Genomic DNA, 22,544 nt, shown 5'->3' on the forward strand with positions numbered 1-22,544 from the left:
CAGCCCTGAATTTGGGGTTGGGAGAAAATCAAGTCGCAAATTCGGAGCTTTTGGGACTACTGAAATAAGCAGCCCCTGTACTGTTCCTTTTTGTATTTCTCTGACGCTCTCCAATTCTCTTGCCTGTTTAACATACAGTAAGACGTGCAATCAAGATTCAGAGATGGCTCTGAGGCCAGCCTGGGCTCCTAGTTTTTTTGATACCCTCCTTTATGATTCTTACCTGGTATCACTAATTGGGGAAAAAAAAGCTACACACCCTAATTTGAATGAAAACGAGAGAAATTTGGTTGCACAAAAATAGGCAAGTCTTTTCCTACCCTGATTTCTGTTTTATTACTCAATAACCGAAACCACAGGGGTGAGTGTGTGTGTGTGTAGGCCAACAAAAAGGGCTTCTTTCGATTACTGCTCTGCATGAATTTTTGGTAGTTTTACTTCTCTTACTTCCTAAAAACTGGTAACATTGATAGAAATAGTATTTAACACAAAAATTAAAAAGACAAATCGAGTTGCTACTCTGGCATTTGAGTTCACATTAACTTACTGCTGTGTTGACCAGATGAGGACTGTCACCTCACAGCTGAATCTCACTTTTCTTTAAAATGTTAATAATAAGATGTCTTCATCTCTTGGTTGTTGGCTTGCTTGCATGGACCATTCATTAAATAATCTTTTATTCGCTAGATACCCATAATATCTGCCGAACATCTGACTAGCCACAAGTACGTGACCCAGATGTAGAATCGTCACCACTGAACAGTAAGTGCATTACATGACGTACAGCTGCATATTCGCGGTGGGTTTTCAGTGCACTTAAAACTTTTAAAAATCACAGAGAAAATATGGATATAGAGCTCACATCTTTATTTTAGGTAGGTTATAAAGAATTTTATCATACAGATTTAAAGTATGTCAGTATCACCTAACCATACAAAATACCATAGGATAATAAGTTCTTTAATTTTGTATTGGAAATGAGCACAAGCGTGAAGGAAAAAATGTGACTTAAAAGTAATTTGAAGGTGTGGGTCGGGAGTGGGCAAACCTTTTCCTAAAGGGTCCAGAGAGCAAATATTTGGGGCTGCTTGGTTCCTGTAGCTTTGTTGCAGCTATTTGACTGCCACCAGAGCAAGAAACCTGGATGTGGCTGTGTTCTAATAGAGGTCAGTTTGGAGTCATTTTTTTGTTTTTTTTGTTTTTTGTTTTTTCTCTTTTTAACAGGATAGATAGGAGGCTGGATTTGGCCTGGAGCAGAGATCATCATTAACTGTTTTTCCCATTCCCTGGCCAAGTCCTAGATGAGACTGTACCCTCCTCATCCCACACATCAGCACACCACAGGGTCCTTAGGGTGTGGTGGGTCTGACATGCTCATCTATGAGACACATCCACGAGCAGTCAGAGGCCTCAGAAGAGGTACCTTGGGGGTCCTGCCGTTCTGGGCATGCTGTCACTGCTCTAAAGCAGTCTGGAAGTCTTCTGTTTTGCCCTCAGGAATGTTACCTTACATAGTGGCGCAGGCTCCTGTTCTTCATTCTTACGGGATATTTTATTGAGCATGCAGGCATTCTAAATGACCATCTATCATACTTCTGAGCGTGTTGCTACTTAAATAAGTCACGTTTAGAAGCCACAATGCAGAACGGAAGCGGGTGAGAGATGGATGATGGTTCTTTGTGGCTTCCTTTCCTTCATTGTTTTGGTCATTAACATATTTACAAGTGAGTTTTTCGGTGCTACTTTGTGTAAGTCACCACGGCCTGGAGATAAGGCTGTAAATAATCTCTGTATAATATACTAAAATAAGAGATTTGAACAGATTTCTCCTGGAGCAGAGATGAAGGAGCAGCTCTTTCCAACAGAGTCAAGAAAGAAATGAATCCAGACACCAAATCTGTTGAGATAGAGAAGCGAGGGTAGCTGACAATCAGCGGGGAGCCCCTGCTGCTGACCACCCGTAGCCAGAGCCAGAGGCAGAGAGGCCTGGGCAGGCCCGAGAGCCAGGAAGATAGGGAGAGGCTCCTTCCCAGCTGCACTCCCTCCCGGAGATGCTGTCTTCACAGGCAAATGAGCGAAATTAGTTTTGTCTGTTCCCTAAGTTCCCGCAAAGCAGTTCAGATAAGAAGGCTCATGGTCCCAAACAATAGTCAGTCCCATTTTTAGAATGAGCACGTTACTTTGTAGTATGTAGGCTTAGAAGATTTCTCCTGTTTACCTGTCTGAAAAAATCTGTTTTCAGCCTTGATAGCTGGTTATGCTTGGGACATGTATACGCCACCATGTTCTATCTCTTAGCAATAAACAAGGCTGAAAATAAGTGATATAAGCGAACATAAATCCATCAATAATTAGCCAATGGGTTTGCTGGGGTGTAGGAGCTTACTCTATTTAAAAAGTATTTTCATGTGAACTTGCAATGTTTAAATAGGTTTTTGATGTGATTTCTTTCATATTCAAAGTTAAATTCTTAAGAATACTTTTACTATATAAAGACTCCTTAATGAATGGCACACACCTGTAACCTCAGTGGTGCAGGAGATGGAGGCTAGAGGATCCCTGGTTCAAGCCAGTCTGGGTGACATAGCAAGACCTTGTCAGAAAATAATCTTTAAAAAGAAAGAAAAAAAAAAGTTTCACTATTCAGAATAAAATTCATGGAAACACTCAAACTTTTAACTCTCAGGTATATTGTAATATCTCTTAAAGCTCAATTCATCAGAAATTATTCCTTCATTCATAAAAAATGATTTTTCATTTTTCTTGGCTTTAGAGGAAAAAAATCACTACAACTTTGAATGATCTAAAAAGTCATTCTTTTTATCATATACCATGTGAATTGGGCACGCAAATAGAGTGGCTCTTGTTTAACAGAACTTACTCTACTGGATAAATTTTATTTTGGAGCCCAAACAGCTCTTGAAACCTGTTGCACATTACAGAGGAAGTGAATTCACACTTGGCCCCGCAGGGTGCTGTCCGGAAGAGCTCTCCTGTGCTCTGCTCCCTGGCTCTGCATCTGTCTTCTGCACTTTCAGCAAATTTTAGAGAAAAGTCCCCAGTTTTTTTTAACTATCCATGTCGTTTCATTCATGTGGAGATAAAGGACACATTATCCATTTGCACTGGTGAAGTGTTTGTACCTGAAGCTCTGATAACATACACGTGAATAGTGTGTGATCATGAAATAGAATTTTCATGTTAAAGATGTGTTGGGAAGTGCCTGCGTGGTTATCTGTTTTAACGAAGATTATCTCTTTTTTTCCTTGTAGATCATACTAAAGAGGAAAAGACAGTGTGCTTGGTTAGAGTAAAGGAGAGGTCATTAGCCATATTGTATATACCGTCAAGCGCCACACACAAACCCTCAGCCACAAGACATCCATATATTGCATGTTACCAGAAGAAAAGACAACACGGATCCACCGCACACTGCTGCCTATACACTTTGTACATTTAATTGATATTTGTGCTGAGGTGATATTCCTGTCTAAAAGAACAACATTGTCTTTCTTTTCTAGCACAGAGTTATGCATTAAAATATGCATACCTAATTAGTTTCCTATATATTCATGCCATCTTGAAAAGACAGACTATGGTGTAACCATGATTCTATTATGTATTGGTACGTCTGTAGACCAAGATATAATTTTTTAAAAAAATAAGTTTATTTCTTTCAAGGTTTACAAATAACAAAGGTGCACCTTGTATTTAAAATTGCCATTATAGATGAGAGCGTGCATGCACAGTCATTTTTGTTTAAGAGTAATATTTTTAATGTAATAGATTGTAAGGCGTGGTGAGGGAGGGATCTGACAGAGATGAATGTGCCAAGCAAAACCACAACTGTGTATATTTTAAAGCACATCATGGCTTTAAGTACCATGTTGTTAAGGATTCTCATGAAGTGCCATAGACTGTACATCAAATTAGAGTATTATTTCTTCAGTGTTATGTTTTCAGAGCCACGTTTTGTTGCTTATTTGCTAGTACTAATCAATCAAAGGGCACCATTCTTTTTTTTTTGTTTTCTTTTTTCTTTTTTTTTTTTTGGAAACCAAAGCTGTCTCAGAAATGGCCAATTTAACTACAGTAACAATAGACAGCACAACACAAACTCAATACAGATAAACTCACACATACTGGAGATATATATAATAGATATATATAAAATTATTTTAATGCATTGTAGTGTAATATTTATGCATACTATACTGTATAACATTTTATTCAAAAGGGATATGCCATTTCTGAGACACAATAACAAAAAAAAAAAGTTTGAGGAAATTCTTTTGCTTCTATTTATAGCCTCTGTCAAAAGTCAAAAAGACTATAAATGCTTTGCAAAAATGGTTTCACGTTTGCTTAAATGCTTCATCACAGTCACATTCAAAATAGTGACTCTAAACAAAGAAGAAAGCAGCACTGTCATCAGATGCATGATAAACCAAAATATGAAAATGGGAAATGTTTAATTAACCTAGTAATCGGGTGGGTTAAGTACATGGGTGAATTTTATATGTGATTTGTTTTGTTTTGTTCAGATTAACTGCTTATAGCCTTAGAAAGCCTTTTACAAAATTAAAAAAAAAAATAGATGTGCATTCAGTTTTTAAGAATGGATTCATCCAAAGGAATTCCTTTTTTGTGGTTTGGGTGTTGCAGCTAGTAAAGGGTATTTTTGCTCTGTTCAGCAGTCCTCGCAATTGCTGAAGTAGGGGCCAGGTCACTGGTAGTTATAGTATGGAATGGGAGAAGTGAAAGTTCAGTTCTAGAACTTTCCATACTTCCAAGTTACTGCAAGTTTTTATGCTTGAGAGAGATGCTTTCTAATATAAGACTGATGTGTTGATTATACTGATTGTACTGTACATCTATTAAAGCCTTAGATTATTACATTACGGGTTGGAACCCATACCAATGTAATTTCAATCCTGTTAAGAGAGTAATGGTGACTTCACATGTTATTGTAGTTAGTGACATTAGAGAATATTACTTATTTTTCTTGTTAAAATGTAGTTTTTCATTTCCTACATTTATTAGATTTTCATTTTCTATTAACAATTGAATACCATTTCAGTTTATAGACTATTGTTTTATTAGATTTTACCAATGAATTTTTCAAAATACAAAAAAATTAAAGTAGTTTTTCCTTCATAACATACTCAGTTTTGAATTACATGTAGTGTCATATGAATATTCGTATTATTGTTAACTAAATGATTTATATTTTACTGATTTAATATTACAGTGTAAGAATGTCAGTCATTGTTAGTTCTTGTCTAGTTTTCATTAAAAGAACAAAGATCTTTTATATGGATATCTTATAAATATATAATCATTGCTAAGTAAGAAGTTAAGTTGTTGCTATCGCAACAATCCTGGCAGACAATTGAGTAATATTTTGATGATTTATTTTGTTTGTAATTAGTTATTATAAGAAGATCTAGATCCTAGATATTAGAATAAAATTTATTTTCTACTGTATCCATTTCAAATGTTAAAGTATTGTTTAATATTTTTGAAATCCCTGAATATCAGGCCTTGTTATAAATAAGCTGCATAATCAATAAATAGAACAAGGGACTTTTTGTTGATAATCCAAATACTCAAAGTTTACGTAATGAGAATTAGAGTGTGTGCAAACTCTCGAGGGTTGGTTATGCTGCAGTGGAGCATGCTGGGACGTCTGGAGAGAAGGTTGACTTTTTGCACTTCTGTATATAGTCAAAAGAGAGAAACCTGTATAATAGTAAGATCTTATTTTGAATAAAAACGTCTATAATTACAAGGAGTTTTGTTAAGGCTAATAAATGACAGACTGAGCAGAATCGCTTGCACAGTGGCTCAGAGTTAGCACTCCACCCCTTCACGTGTCGCTTTGCTTTCTGTGGACAGCTTGTAGTTTGCCAGGACCTTTTCAGCTGGGGAGAGGTGCCAGCCTTCCGAGATCTCATGACTGACAAAAACTCCACCGGGCCAGATCTGCCTGAAGATCATTACCAAAAACAGCAGGTACTCCGACCATTACGGCGAAATCATGGATCAGATGTTCCACACATTTCTCAAAACTACTGCATGTTTAAAACTTCAACAGACAAAAAGAGAAGGAACTGTACTAAGGACCTACATCATTCAGATCAGTTTCTGCCAATTTCAGTGGTTTATTGTTCACAAAAAGAAATCTTCAAAACGAGTATCGACCTTCACAGAATCTAAATCGTAAACAGGCAAACCAAACAGCACAGCGTAGCTATCGTTGTTACGTGATTGTTTTTAATTGCTGTAGGATCCTGTTCTTTCAGCAGGTGAAAAAGTAAGACACAGTTCCGATTTCACGGTTTTCATTTTCAACTCAGAAGCACTCAAAAAAGCCAAATGTGATGATGGGCACTTGTTCGTGAATTGAAGCCCCGCCCCGCACGGCGGGCAGTGATGTGCACTTAGGGCCACCGGCCACTTCATCTGCTGAAAGGACACATGTGCTTGGTTTTACTATTATGTAATCACAACTTACTTTCTGCTTGTAGTTGCTTAAAATTATGTATTTTGTCTTGGGCTGCAATTTGTTTTATGCTTATTTTATTATTACTGCAGTAGTTGACTTTGCTGTATGGAAAAATAAAGTGAAATTGCCCTAATAAAACTTCTCTTTCTTAAGTATCTTTGTGTATCTGAGATTGATAAATTCTTTCAGCGCATTTCATGTCCTCAGGCTTGTGCCTCCTTATCAACATGTGCGTGTGTAAATTAATTATCTTTTTTTTAGTGTCTAGTATTGGAGATTGAACCCAGCGATGCTTAACCACTGAGCCACATCCCCAACCCTTTACTGTTATTATTTTTGAGACAGGATCTCACTGACTCGCTGAGGGCCTCTCCTAGTTGCTGAGGCTGGCTTTGAACTTGAGATCCTCCTGCCTCAGCCTCCCAGGCTGCTGGGATTACAGGCATGTGCCACTGTGCCCGGCCACTATCTGGTTTTAAGGCATTTACTTCTTTCTCACTACTAATCTTTTTTTCCCCTGATTTACGAAAACAACTTTATGTTTTCCACATTTTTATTGGTGTACTGTAACTGTACATAATGGGGGATCCGGTGTTACATATTCATACGTGCATGCAATACATATTTGGCCAATTCCATTTCCCCTTTATACTGAGAATCCAAATTAGGATGTGTTGCCACCCTATGCCAGGGTGTTTTCTGAAAAATTCTTGTGCGCTTCTTCACTGATGCTTTAAGTGCTGACTGAAGTGGTGGAGAAGAAAATTGCAAGATAAAAAAAAACCAGTTCCAGATCAGGGTCTTTCTATTAAATAAAGGCTGTTGGCCTGACTGACCCAACTGACCGGTGCAGTGGCCCCATCTCTATGCCACAGCCATTAATGCAGAAAAACTGGCGAGGGGTGATGAGGATTGAGGAGAGAGAGAGAGAGAGAGGTGGGCGGGGGGACTCTGACCTCTGATGGAGGAGCGGTGACCCAGGCTAGTCCAGCACATTCATCATGACAGTTTCATCAAAAGGGGTCAGTGGGAGAGTTCCAGCAAAGCAGGCGATCTGCAGGACACAGGACTGGGCAGACTTCAGGGTCCTCTCCTTACGCTCAGGATCTCTATCCCTGGGAGTTGCTGTGTGAGCCCAAGGTCCCGAATGATGCAGCTCTGTGTCTTGACATGCAGCCTCCTCAGGTCACTATCACCATGGCAACAGGGCCACCTGGACCTGCACTTCTGCACAGGAAGTTCCCAGCACAGCGCAGCCACAGGGACCAGGATGGAAACCACCGCTCTCCACAGACTGGCACTGGAAATCAGGCACTCTAAGAAACTTTGCATGGTGAGGTAGATAATGGTGCCTGACCCAGGACCTTGAGTTTATGCACAACGCCAGCTGAGCCAGGCCATGACTGCGAGTCTGTGGGTGGGCGTCTGTGAGATTGGATTTATTAAGCAATAAATTAAAACTCTGGTTGACGTTAAACCTGGTGCCCATACCCACTGTGCACGTTGCGATTCCTAGTGAGGCCAGTAGAGGCCACAGCACCAGCATGAAGAAATACGTATTTGATCTTTTAATACCACTTTCTTTTGATTTTATCACTTGGTGTTTAGTCAAAGTCAGTACATGCTCCTTTGGAAATTGATGCCTTTTCCCTAAAGATTGCTGTAAGAAAAAGAAAGGCATTATTTGTAATTGATACAATTTATAGATTATCTTGGTTCTATGACTGATTGCATTATTCTCAGCAGGTCCAGCTATTCCAGATACCATTTGTCAAAAAGAGAGTGGCTTCCCTGAGACCGTTCTGTAAAGCAGAGTTCACAATTGAGTAAAGACACCAGCCGCGCTCCAGTTAACAATAGTATTTTAGGTATCTTCTAATTGAACAAAAATCTCATAACACACACTGTAACATTTGCAGTACTCTGAATGCAACTGCATCTTATCAATCACAACAACAAGTGCGCGGGTGTGAAAAATGATGTTTGAGATTTTTTTTCCTGCCGGGGACACTCGCTATTCAGGAGTTATCATTGCAGAGCCCACTAGGGGCCCTCAGTGAGCAGGATTGCTGCTCCCACTTCAGGGGACAGAACATCCCATTCACACTATTTCACAGGCCCTAGGTAACCTCTTGGGAATGACACCACGTGTCCGTGACGTGTGACCGCCTGTGAGCTTACCGCGGCACACCTTGGACTAGTAGCTTCTTTCATACAGTTAGCAGTCACGTGTCAGCTGCAGGCCGGGCCGAGGTTTGGCTCCCCTCTGAGGAGTCTCGGGAAATCACTGGTCCTCTAGACGTCCTGGGGAACACCGGTGTTATAGAATTGCTCAAGAATTCGGAGGCATTTGAAAGCCTAGGACGTGCCCATCCTGAGTGAGTAAAATCCATGGTACTGACCCGAAGAAGAGGAGCACAGATGTGAGATGCAGATCCATGCGGGGCGTGGCTGGGAGCTCCCTGGATCTGCCGAGCGACCCTGAAACGCCTCGTGGAAGGGCCTTAGCTTGGCTCCTATGCTGGTGGCCATCGGTGGCCAGCCGCTTTCCACGGTTGGCACACCTGGTCCCTGGAGGGGCCTGGGCAGCCGCAGCACCTGGCAGACCCTGGCCACACACACCACCGGCCTCAGCTCCCCTCGCCCCTCCCAGGAGGTGGTCCCAGTCTCAGGCCCTGTGCTCCCGAGTCGAGGCATCTCGGCGGCCTGGGCCCGAGGCGGGAGCTCCTCCAGGTCCTCTGCCGACCTGCTCAGTGCTGCCCACGCTGGCCCTGGACACTGTTCTCAGGCAGTGGCCCCATCTCCCTGGGCACCTGAGGAGCCTGACTCCACCTCACTGGGCAGGACTCCAGGTCTCTCTTTTTTTGCATAAGTTCGTTCTTTGTTGTGTATTTTTGTTTACTTAGTAAATGTTGAAAAATGGGGGAAAATACAGACTTTTGTCATTTTGGGAAAAAGCAGCAGAGGCAGGTTGGAACAACCCATAAAGATAAAAATCTGTCCCCCTTGGTGACCGGTTCAGGCCCTTCTGAGGTGACTGACTGCATCAGGGATGCTCAGTTCCATCGCTCCCTTTAGTTGGGTTTCCTAACGACAAAACCTAGAATTTCCTTTTAGACTGCTCAGGAGTAAACCTGAAATGTGGCCTATGGTGGTCGGGGGGCCACCAGGTGGTCATGTAAACTTAAAAGGCCGCTCTGAGCCACACTTGCCTTGTGGGCCCCTGCAACGTGGAAGGGTGGACCTCGGGGCCTAGCAGAGCTCGGCAGTGGGGCCAGAGCAGCTGCGGGCGGCTTCTCTTCAGAGGGGAAGCCGTGTGGCCCTCCGGCGAGTGGTGGCGAGTCCTCCAGGGCCGCAGGTCCTTCTCGAGGGCCATGTTTGTTAAATCTCTGCTGACTCGGGAGGTGCGGGTCCCATGGGGGAGCTGAATGATCAGGCATAACCCAAATTCCTGCCGAGATAGCTTGGATAGCTGTGACCGCGATGGCCCATGTAGCAGGCTGCGCTCTCGGAGAAGGCCGGCGTCCGAATGGACTTTGATCTAGCGGTCACGCAGGTTCTTGGGGTCCCCATAGGTATGTGACCTGCAGTAGGAGTGCATCCTGAATGTAAAGAGACGAATAAGAAGCAAAGACGCAGCTGGGATCCCAGCGTCCACTCCGAGTGGCACACGGTTCCTTCCCCTGGAGAGCGTAAGCGCTTTGGCAGGACCCAGACCTGGAACCCTGTAGCGTCACATGACGTCAGGCTCGGGATGAGGCTACCAAGAAGTGCACAGGACGCTGCCGCTGAGCGTGATCTAAGGCAGTCTCCACCATGCCCCCCAGCCGGCAGGACCTCCCTACTGCCAGGAAGGACCCGTGTTTGCCCTGCTTGGCTTTTCTGGGTCCCCACCTTTCGCCAGTCCCCAGACACGGGCTCGTGGGGGTTTTAAGGTAAAAGTGAAGTGGCATCTGGAGGGCTGAGCAACAGAGGCAGACAGAGGGCTGCTGTCCCCAACCGTGTGCAGGGAAGGATGGGTGCTGCCCAGAGAGGCCCAGGCCACAAATGCTCAGGACACTGAGCCCACACGGAGTGACTTCCTCAAGCCATGGTTTTTAAAGATGGCTACTGAAAATCAATCTCACAAGAACCAAGGCTTGTGAAGGCATTGGGGAGACAGGGCAGAGGCTGAGGCCAAGGACTCTGCCATCCGAACTCCTGGATTCATGTCTCAGCCTTTCAGCCATCTGACCTGGGCCAGGGACCTCACCTCTCTGTGGCTCTGCGACACTAATAAAATGCAAAGGCAAGGAGGGCTGTTGCGTGCCTTCCAAACCTCACTGCAGGTGGGGGTACTTTGAGGATCTTTGAAAATCATCCATACTTATTTCCTCCCCTGGGGACACTGATTTAATGATTATGGAGAAAAGTGCTTAAAAAGGTGCCCGGCTTACAGCAAGCCATTAATAACGATGACTATCTTGTCCATTTGGCCTGTCACCCCACTTAATCACTGACTTTTCGCCTAGTGCCTGGGTCGCACGTCCCCTTCAGAGCAGCCAGGTGCCCACCCGCTCCACCCTTCAGTGCTGTCTGTGAGTCTGTGTTCCCTGTTAGTAGGAGAAACCATTTCTCTCTAATTTACCACACACCACAGCAGGTTCTGCTCACTGCCTCCCACCTGGTGAGGGTTTAAGAACTAGAATCAAGTATTGTTTTACTCATCCTGAAAACTGTTTTTTTCTTTGTCCATTTGGTTCCTGTCCCAACTTGAGCTAACCCAAGTCAAATTGAAAGTAACCATTTATTGCTTGACTACTTGAATCTCCTTTGAATTTTTAAACGGTACTTAGGATGAACTAATAGAATAGCTGCATTAATCGTCATGAAAATTGTGTCATTATATAATGTATTCTAAATATGGTATCTGTCAGAATAAAATTTCTAGTGACATTTGAGCTGCACTAATATATTTCCATACACTAGTTTAGATTGGCACTGAATCAGCTCAACAGACTAAAAGTCTGCAGTCTCCAGCCACCAAGCTAGGCTCTGAGATGTGAAGATGAGTGACCAGAAGCTTGTGATGTAGTGGCAAAAAAATATCTGTGGAGCACGTGATCTCCCCTAGCCACACACCGACCCAGGTTTCCCACCTCCCACACCAGACCCAGTCTCTCCCACTGTACTGCAAAGTGCTTTAGAACAAGATTGAGTGCAAAGTGCTCTCTTCTTGGGTACAATGCTGTGACTACCCTCTCATTACCTACCTGGTTTCACCCTTAAAAATAACCCAAGTGTTGAAAAGATTCATATGAAAATTCACTCTAGCAATTTCAAAATCAAATTTGCTTATTAAGTGATGCATGCAAATCTGAAAGTGTGCCCATCACAGGGTCCCGTGTGATGTTTTGACAAGGATAAGCTGTGTGAAGTTCAACAGCTTAAACGTACCTATCTCTTCATACATTTGCCATTCTTTTATGGGGAAAACCTTCAAAGCCTTCCAGTCTTTCGAAATATGCAGGACATTATTGTTACCTGTAGTCACCTTCCTGTGAACAGCACACCAAGCTTCTCACTCCTGTCTAACCAATCTTCTTACTCCTAAGTTAGCATTTTTTTATAATAGCAAAAACCAGGAAAAGCCTTATGTTTCAATAATTAGGGAATGGCCAATTGAATTTCACAGAGTGTTATGTATCTGAAAAGCACTTTTATGACTTATTGACATGGAAATGTAATTTTACTTGGAAGAGTATAGGAGGCTTTTCTGAGTTTTCAAAATTTTCTGATTTTAAAATTTTTTTTAAATGAACACTGCTTTATAGTTAAGTTCCTTCACATCTTATTTCTTTATTTTTTTTTACTTGGAATTCATTTATATTATTTCTTACAACATTGTTCCACTTAAGTGGGTTTGTCAAATTTAGCATGTTAAAATGGCTAATAAAGCATGCACTTTACCTATCAAGGTTGGTTGAAAAAGTATATGGAACATCTTTCCAAATCAGTAAAATGCATATGTTGTTTTAGGGACTAGTAGCTGAAGGATATTAACAACATCCGGCTTCATCTTAGCTTTTAGTCTTCGTTCTCTGAAATTGTAACTCGTTTCCTGGCGAGGCATCTCCTGGTTTCTGTGTACTTTAGAGTCTCTCCCTCCCTACCCTCCAGGTGTCCTGACTCATCAGAATCAAGTTTCTATTCACAATGATTTTAGCCAGAAAAGACAGCTGGGTGCATCACACCTAGGGAGACTTGCCAGCAGGGTGACTGTATTAAGCAGGGACCCGAGGAAGACTCTGTCCAGGGCAGACCTCTGAGCAGTGACCCGGGTGAAGTGAAGGTGGCCGGCCTGCTCCTGGCTGCCATCTTTGCTGCCGGTGCTGACTCAGCCTCCTGCCAGATTAAAGGCCACACACCCAGACCCTCCTCCCTCCTGACCCCTGGGCAGCACCATTACGCCTGCTCTGGTTCCTCCTGGGACCTGTTTCAGTGCCCATTTTGTCCTGTGGACCCTGCAAGTGTGCTGTTTAGGACTTGGATTCCCTCCAAAGCACCTTGCTTGCCGGTCCTGCTCGGCTCGGTGGGACCCAGGCCCAGCACGGTGTTTTGCATTTCGGAGGCATTGGTTGATGGGTTGTTTACTTGAGTCTTAATTAAAGGTGTCGGGCAGCCTTGATTAAAAACAGACTGGGAAGGTGGCCTGACCTCTGTTTTCCAGGCTGTTTAAACCTGCTGCGAGGAGCGTCCGGGCCTGTGTGGAGACTCACGATGTCCTGCATCTTTTGGAGAAACAAGCTGGCACTTCCCAGCCCACAGCCCACCCTGAATCCCCTTCCCTGTACTACAGAGCGATTTAGAATGTGTTCAATTAAAACTTCCCTCTCTTCTTCCATAGAAAAATGTGGTCACCTAAGTTCTTGGCTATGGAGAGGAGACCTAAGAAGGAATATTCTGGAATTTGTTGGAAACATGAACGTATTCCAATAAAGAATCTGTGGCAAAAGAGAGAATGTACCTTTATAATCTTCATATCCTTCAAAGTATTTCTAAGCCTGAACGTGGAAGTCCGTTGGCGTGCACGCAGATGCCTGCCCTGGTCGTCTGTCGCACTGCTTTTATTTAGGTGCTCCTTTCCCAGACACCTTGGGCCTGAGAGCAGAGCAGAGCGGAGCACGCGTTTACGTAGGATCGAATGGTGACTATTGCAGTGCGGAACACACACCTCCGGCCCGAGTGCCAGCTGGCGCGTTTGTGTTGTTTAATTGCTCCCTTCCCCTCTCCCCTTCACAGATCTCACAGGCCCTGGCCTTTGGCCTCTGTTTTAGGCCCTCTCTGCTCCAGGAAGGACCCTTCCCAGGAAAAGCTGTTCTGAACAATTGCTTCCTTTGATATGATTTAAGGGTCCGGGAAGCCACTCCACCCCTGCGCTTTTCCCGGTCCTTCACTGCAACGAGCACCCCCTGAAGAGAGCGGGGTTAAATGCTGTAAGTAGTGAGACTCAACGACCGTTCCCTCCCTCCTCTCCCTTCACCCCTGCCTCAGCCCTTCCTTTGTCCTTTTTTCTGTTCTTTCTGGTCCTTGTCACAGGCTGTGTAGATGGTGACGACAGCTCCGCGCATCCAAATCAGTCTCAAGAACCCAAAGAAGAGTGCTCAGGGTCGACGAGGCCACAGAGGCTCCCATCAGTTGATGGGCTGCTGCCCTCCAAGACTGGGCAGAAGGTCATGGCAAGACGGAGAGGCCGCTGGCCCCCAGAGGAGCCGAGGCCGAGCTGGGAGCCGAGGCCGAGCCGGGAGCCGAGGCCGTGCCGAGAGCCGAGGCCGTGCCGGGAGCCGAGGCCGAGCCGGGAGCCGATGCCGTGCCGGGAGCCGAGGCCGAGCCGGGAGCCGAGGTCGTGCCGGGAGCCGAGGCCGAGCCGGGAGCCGAGGCCGAGCCGGGAGCCGAGGCCGTGCCGGGAGCCGAGGCCGAGCCGGGAGCCGAGGCCGTGCCGGGAGCCGAGGCCGAGCCGGGAGCCGAGGCGGAGCCGGGAGCCGAGGCCGAGCCGGGAGCCGAGGCCGTGCCGGGAGCCGAGGCCGAGCCGGGAGCCGAGGCCGTGCCGGGGGTCTGTGGTCACAGCACACAAGCTCCTCCAGCCTCACTGTCCCCTCGTTTTCGGTTCTCACGCAGCTTTCTTGTGCATTATCAGGCTCGTGAACAGATGGCAGAGGCCTGCCCTGCTCCTCCCACCGCAGGCAATGCCCGGGCCTCCAGTTAGTAGTCAGAACCTGAGGGTCGTCCACATCCTGAGCCCGTGAACTCAGGACGCTCTTCCTGTACCTTGACTGACAGACGCCTGGACACAATGACGCGTCCTTTTAAATTCTCTGGTTTGCTGACGTGGGGTGCAAACTCAGCACGTGCCTGTGTACATGGAGAACGCTTTGAAAATATCAGAAAAGTTACTAAGGTGTTTTCCTCATTGCTTTGTCCATAACTCCAAGAGAAAAGACTGATTGATTGGCTTATTGTGAGTCGTACTTTATACAGACGTGGGTAAGGATGATTAACAAACCGCCTCTGCACAGAATCCCAGCCTCCTTCTGGATCTTCTTCTCTTCGTTTGCCCTCAGAGTCGCTGTCCGTGAGGAGTGGGCCGGTTCTACGTGTTCACTGCCCCCTGTGCCCACCTTCCACCCACCATTCCCAGGCCCTAAATCACCTGGGGTCCTGGACGTCCACTGTCCCACCTGTGCCGTCCTCTCGAGGATGAACCGCTGTCCTCCAGTGACTGCGCTACACTGGGACACACTCATCAATTGTGTTTTCTTTAATGACATAGAAGAGCCAAACTTTTTCAAATAAAAATAAGTATTTGTGGTTTACTCTGAGCTGAGCATGTGCCAGCACAGGACCCGTGGAGAGGTGACCACAGAGACGCTCCTGCCTGGGGCAGCAACACCGAGGACAAGGAGCACCTGAAGGCAGGCCGTTGGTACAGCCCTGCACTATGGCCAGCCTGGGGCAAGCTGGGAAGCCTCCTGGAGGAGGCGCCAACCAGGCGAGATGCTCTGTGGAGTCAATGCGTTGGGAAGCTTATCCTGGACCCTAGCTAAGGTGCAGGGGAAACAAGGACAGGGCGTGAGTGGAAAGTGTCAGAAGATGTGGCACCGTCGTCACACGTGGTGTGTGGTGTGAGGCTGAGAGGCACAAACGGAGAAGCTGAAGGGAGACTGGAGAGGGATCCTGGAACCACCCTGAGCCTTAATCCAGGGCTGCCACTCAGAGCACAGCGGTGGACAGACGGGTCCCCGGCAGAGGACAGGTGAAGGCGGAGCTGGAGGCAGGAAAAGCAGCTGCTGGTGGGTCATGAGACAGGAGGCTGATGAATCCGAGTGCCGAGTGGAGAATCCCTGTTAGCTGAGTCTTCCGGAAAGTGGATGCCAAGGTGGACGGGAAACTCTAGAGACTCGGGGAAGGGAGCCAGAGACAGGAGAGGAGTCGGGGTCCCCCAGGCGTCGCACCTGTGAAGGGAAGAAGGCGGTCGGTCTCCGCCGAGCGCCCTGCCAGGAGAGTTTCAGCCACACCAAGAGGGTCTCAAAACCAGAGTGGCCCGTCGAAGGGTCCGCATCCTGAGGTGGTCTGCGTTCTGTAGCGCCCCCAGGGAACGGGGCCGGGCTCCTGGAGCCTGGCAGCACATCCAGACAGGGAGCCGGGGGACTGCCCCCCGTGCCTCTGCACCCCAAGACCGGGAGCCGCTTCTCCACGGCGCCGAGCACTGGGAAGAGACTGGGAGGCCCGGCCACGGGGCGACTGGAACCTGGAGGAGGAACTGGAAAGGAAGCGGACACAGGGCGGCTGGAAGCTCCTGAGTGCGCTCGTGGGAGGCAGCAGGGCCGAGAGAGGGTGAGAAACTGAATGCGAAAAGGAGAACGTGGCGTAAGACCAGCCCCTCAGGAAAGCGGGACGGCGCTGAAGGTGGAGGATTCACGCCAGGCAGCTGGAGTTGGGAGCTGTCATTTATTTATTTTTTAATCAGAAAACGGTTTCAATTACACTGAGGGGTTTTTTTTTCCCTCTGAAAAAGAGGAAAACAATTTTTCCTCAGAATTTTTCTCTTACTGAAAAGTTGTAGTAAATGAAAAGTAAGTATAGAAATAGTTTGCACCAGATTGTACTTAAGATTTATATACGAACGAGTTGAGGAAAGCATATTCTTCATTTTGACTATTCCCCCAACACCTAATTAGTAGCACAAGTCGCAGCAGAAAGGAACCGTGGGAGAGGGGGCAGAAGACCACACACCACAGCAGCCAGCCATCTGTCACACCGCTCTCCAGATCCCCGGAAATCAAGTCCTCGGAATGATTTAGGCTTTTCTGTCCCAGAGAGCACTTACCACACTATTTATGAAGCACGAGGAGATTAATTGAATCCCTTATATGCACACATATGCATTATGTTTTGCTGTAAAAATGTCAAATGCATTTGTCTGGGCTAAGGATGACTTATTCAAAAAATAAATTAGGAATTAGGAATTTGGAGTCATAAATCTGTGACCATGTGTATCTCTGAAAATTTGTTCGCCAAGATAATATTCTCAGTAAAAATGCCTGAGATTGTCCAAGTGCACATCTTTCTTTGACTCTGGAGGTGGTCCTTAGGGGACTCTATCATTTTGCTTCTGCGCCCCATTTTGTTGGAAGCCTACCAGGAACGGTGGGCAGTGTGGTTCTCCAGCAGGGGTCGGTGTTGAGGCCGATGTCGCTGGGAGTCCAGGTGAGCAGGGTGCCATGGGAAGTGAGGGATTCTGTCCTCTGGGGATGTTCCTTCAGAAATACGTTGTATTAGACTGGGAAACAGACTTGGCCTCAGCATTATCCTTGGGTCTACGAGATTTAATTGAACCTACATATATGTTAATTATCTGCATTTATGCTTTGTTTTGGTCCCCAAAACATATATACATACATATATATATATATATATATATATATATATATATACACACACACACATAGTGAATATATATATTCACTATCTAGTCCTCTCTGAATCTCTTTTCAGAATGACTGTTATTTATTTATTCAGCTTGAGGAATTTCAATGTGCTTATCCTAGAAAAAAATATATTTATTATTTATAAAGTATCAAAGAAATAGTGCTGTCTAGCTGCCTTCAAGGGGCATAATTATGGAGCCAAGTTCTGTCACAAAGAAGGAACAGGGTGCTAAGATGCACAGGAGACGTACGTGTGCAGTCCTTAGTATGTGGTGCATCGTAGGTGCTCAGAATGTCAGTCATTAGTAGTAGCTCTGTGCTTCATAGTCATGAAGAACCAAGCAAGAGAGTCTATGGAGTAGAGACGCTCAGATTTTTATTAAGAAACTATGTGAACGGATCATCTATTTGTATCGGTGGCCGACCAATGTCTGACATGCATTCGGAATCCGCTCCGCCCCTTAGGACAGAGAACCTGCCAACACTGACAGCCACAGAGTCAGCGGGTCCGTGTGTTCTGCTCTATGGTTTGTGTCGTGCTCACATGTTTTCCATGAGGTCCGCATGTTATCCAAGTCAGGTTTAAGGCACCCCAAGAGGGAGGTGGACTCAGGGAGCAGAATGTGAGGACCTCTTCCACCCAACCACAGTGCTCAGAGAGCCAGGGTCATTGAAGGGTCTGTCAACTCGAGCCTAGAAGCCAAAATTCCAGTGGAAAAGAGTGCTCACCCAGGAATCCTGCCTCCTCTTCCCTCGTGGAGAACAGTGAGGAGGAAGGAAATGATTTGGTTAGAATCACGTTATGTCCATGTACAGGTATATTTGATGGGTCCCACTTCTATACACGATTAGAATGCATTATTAAAATAATACTAATAGAAGGGAGATCAGCAGAGTAATGCAAGTGAATTGGGGAGGAAGAGGGAAGGAAAAGGGCCGGTAAGAGGGACAAGATTGATGTGTATTTACAACCACAACGTACGAACCCTGCTATTATATATGATGACAATGCACCAGTAAAAGCAACAACAACAACAAAAGTGTATGGGAAGATGAAGAAAGTAAGAATCATATCCTCAGCCCTCAAGTTGATTGGGAGGTCTTCATTGTGAAGCAGGTGAATTAGGGGCATCTTAAGGTCACGTTGCCTGCCTCATTCATATTTTTATTTATGTCACTGAGATTATAGGACTTAGAAATTTAAATGCCATGAAATAGGTTTTCCTATTTCCAAAACTTAGAGCAAACAAATTGCATTAACCGAGCAGATATATCTTACGTTGATTCTCCAAGTGATCAGAGCAAAAAGATCGAGTTAAAGTAGTCACATAAACAATCCACACGTCAGTCTCTCAAGGAAAACCAAGGTTTTGCACAAGGAAATGTTTTCAGTGAGCTGTGGTGTAGGGACTGAGAGTTCTGTAGTTAAGAGTGTTCCTACCAACCCTTCCACTGAGCTTCCTGCCTCTTGGCTTATTTGAGTATGTTTGGATGAGTGAGGCAGCAAAGTTGGGTTTTAAACATGGCTTTGAGTTCTGTTCTGCTTAGATCCTAATTCTAATCATCTGTACCGAGTGGTGCACCCTCTCTGCCTCTCCTCTCATCCCATCCCCTAGCTCTATGACCTTGAAACAGTCATTCAGGCCTGTGTGCCCTGCATGTTCTCTCACATGCAAACTGGAGACCAGCACCAGTGGTTTGGTGGTGGGAATTTCGTTGTGTAATTTTCCAGGCAGGAACTCATCTCTCTTTCCCATAAGACTAAGGATGACGATGTGAATGACAAGTTTCACTAGACCTGGAAGGTTGAACTAAACTCAAAGCAGTTAGAGGTACTGACAATGAGCTGTACGTTCCCTGGTTTAAAACTAGGAATGTTTATTAATTATTAATCAACACATGTAACTTGTTTGAGAGATGAAATAATTCATAAAGCAACAACAGGAGTTTTACCATTGAGAGCCTCACTTCCAAAAACCTGTTATTTCTAGGGTATAGAATATTTGCCTAGGCTCTAGGACAAAGGTCTGCTTGAGAATCCTAGCTTCCCTAAACCTGGCCTCAATTTCCTGGTATAGGAGGGGTGCAAACATGTACCTCTGTTTTTTCCTACAACAGAATTTTCTGTCTTCAGAAAGCTCCCATTCTGCAAACCAACTAACCCCAAATGCCCCCAAAACCCCCTACTTCTAGTCACCCACAGAAGCGCCTGTTCAAATTGGACAGCCTTCCCTCCAGCCACCTGCCTCTGGACTGACCCCATGCGCGCGGCCTCTCCGCCTGGCCGCAGCAGCTCCAGGTTCATGGGGTCTCTACCTCTTCCACCCAACTCTGCACGCTCTTCAGGCCACTGAGCTGCCCCGGTTTTCTGGGCACCTGAGCGTGTCTGGGAGCCACTGGTTCTCACTCCCTCATGGGCCTCTCCATTCTAACTGTGACACAGGTTGGTCCAGACCACCAGAGTTGGAGGGACTGGTCAGCTCTGACCCATCCCACAGTGATTCCAGGAGATGCTTGGGCGGCTCCACATGCAGTTCCAGCTACCCCCTGGGGCGCTGATGGGAAGTAGGGCAGAGAGGGCAGCCACATCCCAACGCCCCTCACCCTCCCTCCAGGGGAGTTTGGTCTGGTCTGGGTAGGAATAGAGGAGGAACTAGTTCTGGATTCTCTCCAGTCACTGAATTATCTTTTGATATACCTTGATGGAAGGCTGAAGAAAATGCTAGAAGTTTCCTTCATTGATATCACCTCCCTTTTTGATGCATCTTAACTGGGCAAGAGAGCTCAGATCTCTGAGCCCTAAAGATATGGCAAGATACTATCCTTCCATGTGAGTTTCTTAAAACTGGTCCAAAAATCTGGTGAAGTTGAAGAATCATCTCAATCACATTCACAAGTTAAACAGTCACAGGGTTTTTTGTGAGAGGGAAAGTTTCTCAAACCCAGCTTTATTTGGCATATACCTTAGGATAAAAGCTTCATGACTTATATATAGCATAAATTCTTCATAAATAATATATTCCCTCCAATCAAAACTTTCTCAGACCAGGAATAGAAGATATTATTTCCTTTTCCCCCTTCTCTTTCTTTCTTTTCAGCTTCTTTATATCACATGCGCCTGAACATTAAAGAGAGACAGAATACTGTGAGCATAAAGGATAAAGTTAAGATGTGCACAGCTCAAACAGATTTAAAAGTCATCTTGCTACCAAGATGATTTATTACTTTAGAACAATGCATACTTGTAGAGATGGAGAGGAAATATCCTGAGTTTTAGCATCAAGTGAAAAATACAATTGTACTGTAAGGACAGTTGCTCTGTGTCAGTGCCACAGTGACAGTTGTTGTATGGTAGGTGAGACCATCAACTAGGTGCTCTGCTCTGCTTCCTTCTGGAAGTCGTTTAATTTAGGTAAATTTTCACAAACTCAGGTGGGCATTTTTTTTTTTATCTCCATCTGGGAAATGAAGAAACTGAAGCAACTAGAGAACACACATCTCACCAAATATGCCATTAATAATTAATGAAGAATTTAAATGAGGTCTTTCTGAATCTATGGGTCTTAAGACAACTTGGGCTTCTCAAGAGAAATGTCATTGGACTTAATCAATTTTAAATTATTCTTAACCTAGCTGGGTGTGGTGGTGCATGCCCGAATCCCAACTACTTGGGGGGCTGAGGCAGGAGGATCTCAAGTTCAAGGGCAGCCTGGGCAATAGTGAGACCCCATTTCAAAAGAACCTCTGGTTAATGTATAGAGATTGATTTTATTTTATGTAAATTTGATCACAGTTATTTAAAGCCACCCACATATTTATAAAAAATATGCAAATGGTTTGCTCAGTCTTCACTAATTTGTGTTAAAGGATATATCAGGGTTTATGTCTTAATAACAATTCCTCTTTTTCAGGGAAAGAATAAATTAAATGCTGAATTATAAAGATGCACAGAGGGGCTGGGGCTGGAGCACTGGTCCAGCATGCGTGATCACTGGGTTTGATGCTTATCATCACATGAAAATAAACAAATAAAATAAAGGCATTTTGTCCATCTACAGCTACAAAATTTTTTTGAAAGATCATTATAGACATATAATATTTTAGATTCAAGGTAATATTTTTGACCTTTACATTTAAGATAGGTAAAACTGATGTTTGCAACTTTCTTTCTATAAAGCTACCTCCTAATATTTTAGCAAGTTCATCTTACATCTTATTCTTGAACGCTTTCTGCTGTTGGATAGCCCGAGGAAGCTCCTGCATTATGCAAAATACTAACTCCATCCCACGAAAGCCTGACAGGCTGTTTCCAAGACATATGTGCTGGGGTCTGGAGGCTGCAGAACCTGAATGAGGTTTATATTTGAATTATCCAACCTGCTAACAATCGGAGAAGACGAAGCTCCAGCAGGAGCTTCTGTGCCACTGGGCTCCTGGGGGGATCTGGTCAGGAGTGAGGGGGGAGGAATGCAGCACAGAGCAAGGCCGCTGTCCGGTGGTCACCACAACACTGTCATCAGTGTTTAGGAATAAGCCCAACCCTGGTGTCAAAATGACACCGTAGGAAGAGTAATGGACCTGACAGTCCCAAATTCCATTAGGGGATGCAAGATAGGAAAGTGTGTCTTACACAATAATCATTCAAATCCACATCTTAATGGAACAAACAGAAACCGTCAGGGTTTTGTTCTGAAGTTTGGGGGTTTTTTGGTTTGTTTTTGGTGCTGGGAATTGAACTGAGGGGCGCCTTACCACTGAGTTACATCTGTAGCCCTTTTTATTTTCCATTTGAGACAGGATCCTGCTGACTTGCTGGGGCTGGCCTTGAACCTGCGACCCTCCTGCCTCAGCTTCCCCAGTAGCTGAGATGGCAGGCATACGCCACATGCCTGGCTCTTTGGGGAAAAACTGTTAGAGGAAAATAGAAAAATTTTGAATACTTTCTGTATCCACTTTTTTTGCATTTTATACAAATAATAAAAAGTTAATTGAAGTAGATCTTTTGTGATCTTCAGTTTCATTTTCCAGGGGAACATCAGCGTTTCCGAGTCTCCTGAGTCTCAGACAAG

General features: G+C 45.0%; 1 protein-coding gene across 19 annotated transcripts in view; it reads left to right on the plus strand.

The window, feature by feature from the left end:
* Mbnl1 (muscleblind like splicing regulator 1) overlaps positions 1-6,663 on the plus strand; it is a 179,736-nt gene extending 173,073 nt beyond the window's left edge. For 17 of the 19 annotated variants that reach the window (XM_047563596.1, XM_047563595.1, XM_047563580.1 and 14 more), the window contains 2 exons: positions 688-762; positions 3,273-6,663. In XM_047563596.1, the coding sequence (XP_047419552.1) occupies positions 688-744 (57 nt within the window). In that variant the 3' untranslated portion in view covers positions 745-762; positions 3,273-6,663. The remainder of the gene's footprint in view (positions 1-687; positions 763-3,272) is intronic. The other 2 variants (XM_047563581.1, XM_047563592.1) reach the window with 1 other exon arrangement.
* Positions 6,664-22,544: the final 15,881 nt, after the last annotated feature.

Source organism: Sciurus carolinensis, chromosome 9, assembly GCF_902686445.1.
Source record: "Sciurus carolinensis chromosome 9, mSciCar1.2, whole genome shotgun sequence".
NCBI lineage: Eukaryota > Metazoa > Chordata > Mammalia > Rodentia > Sciuridae > Sciurus > Sciurus carolinensis.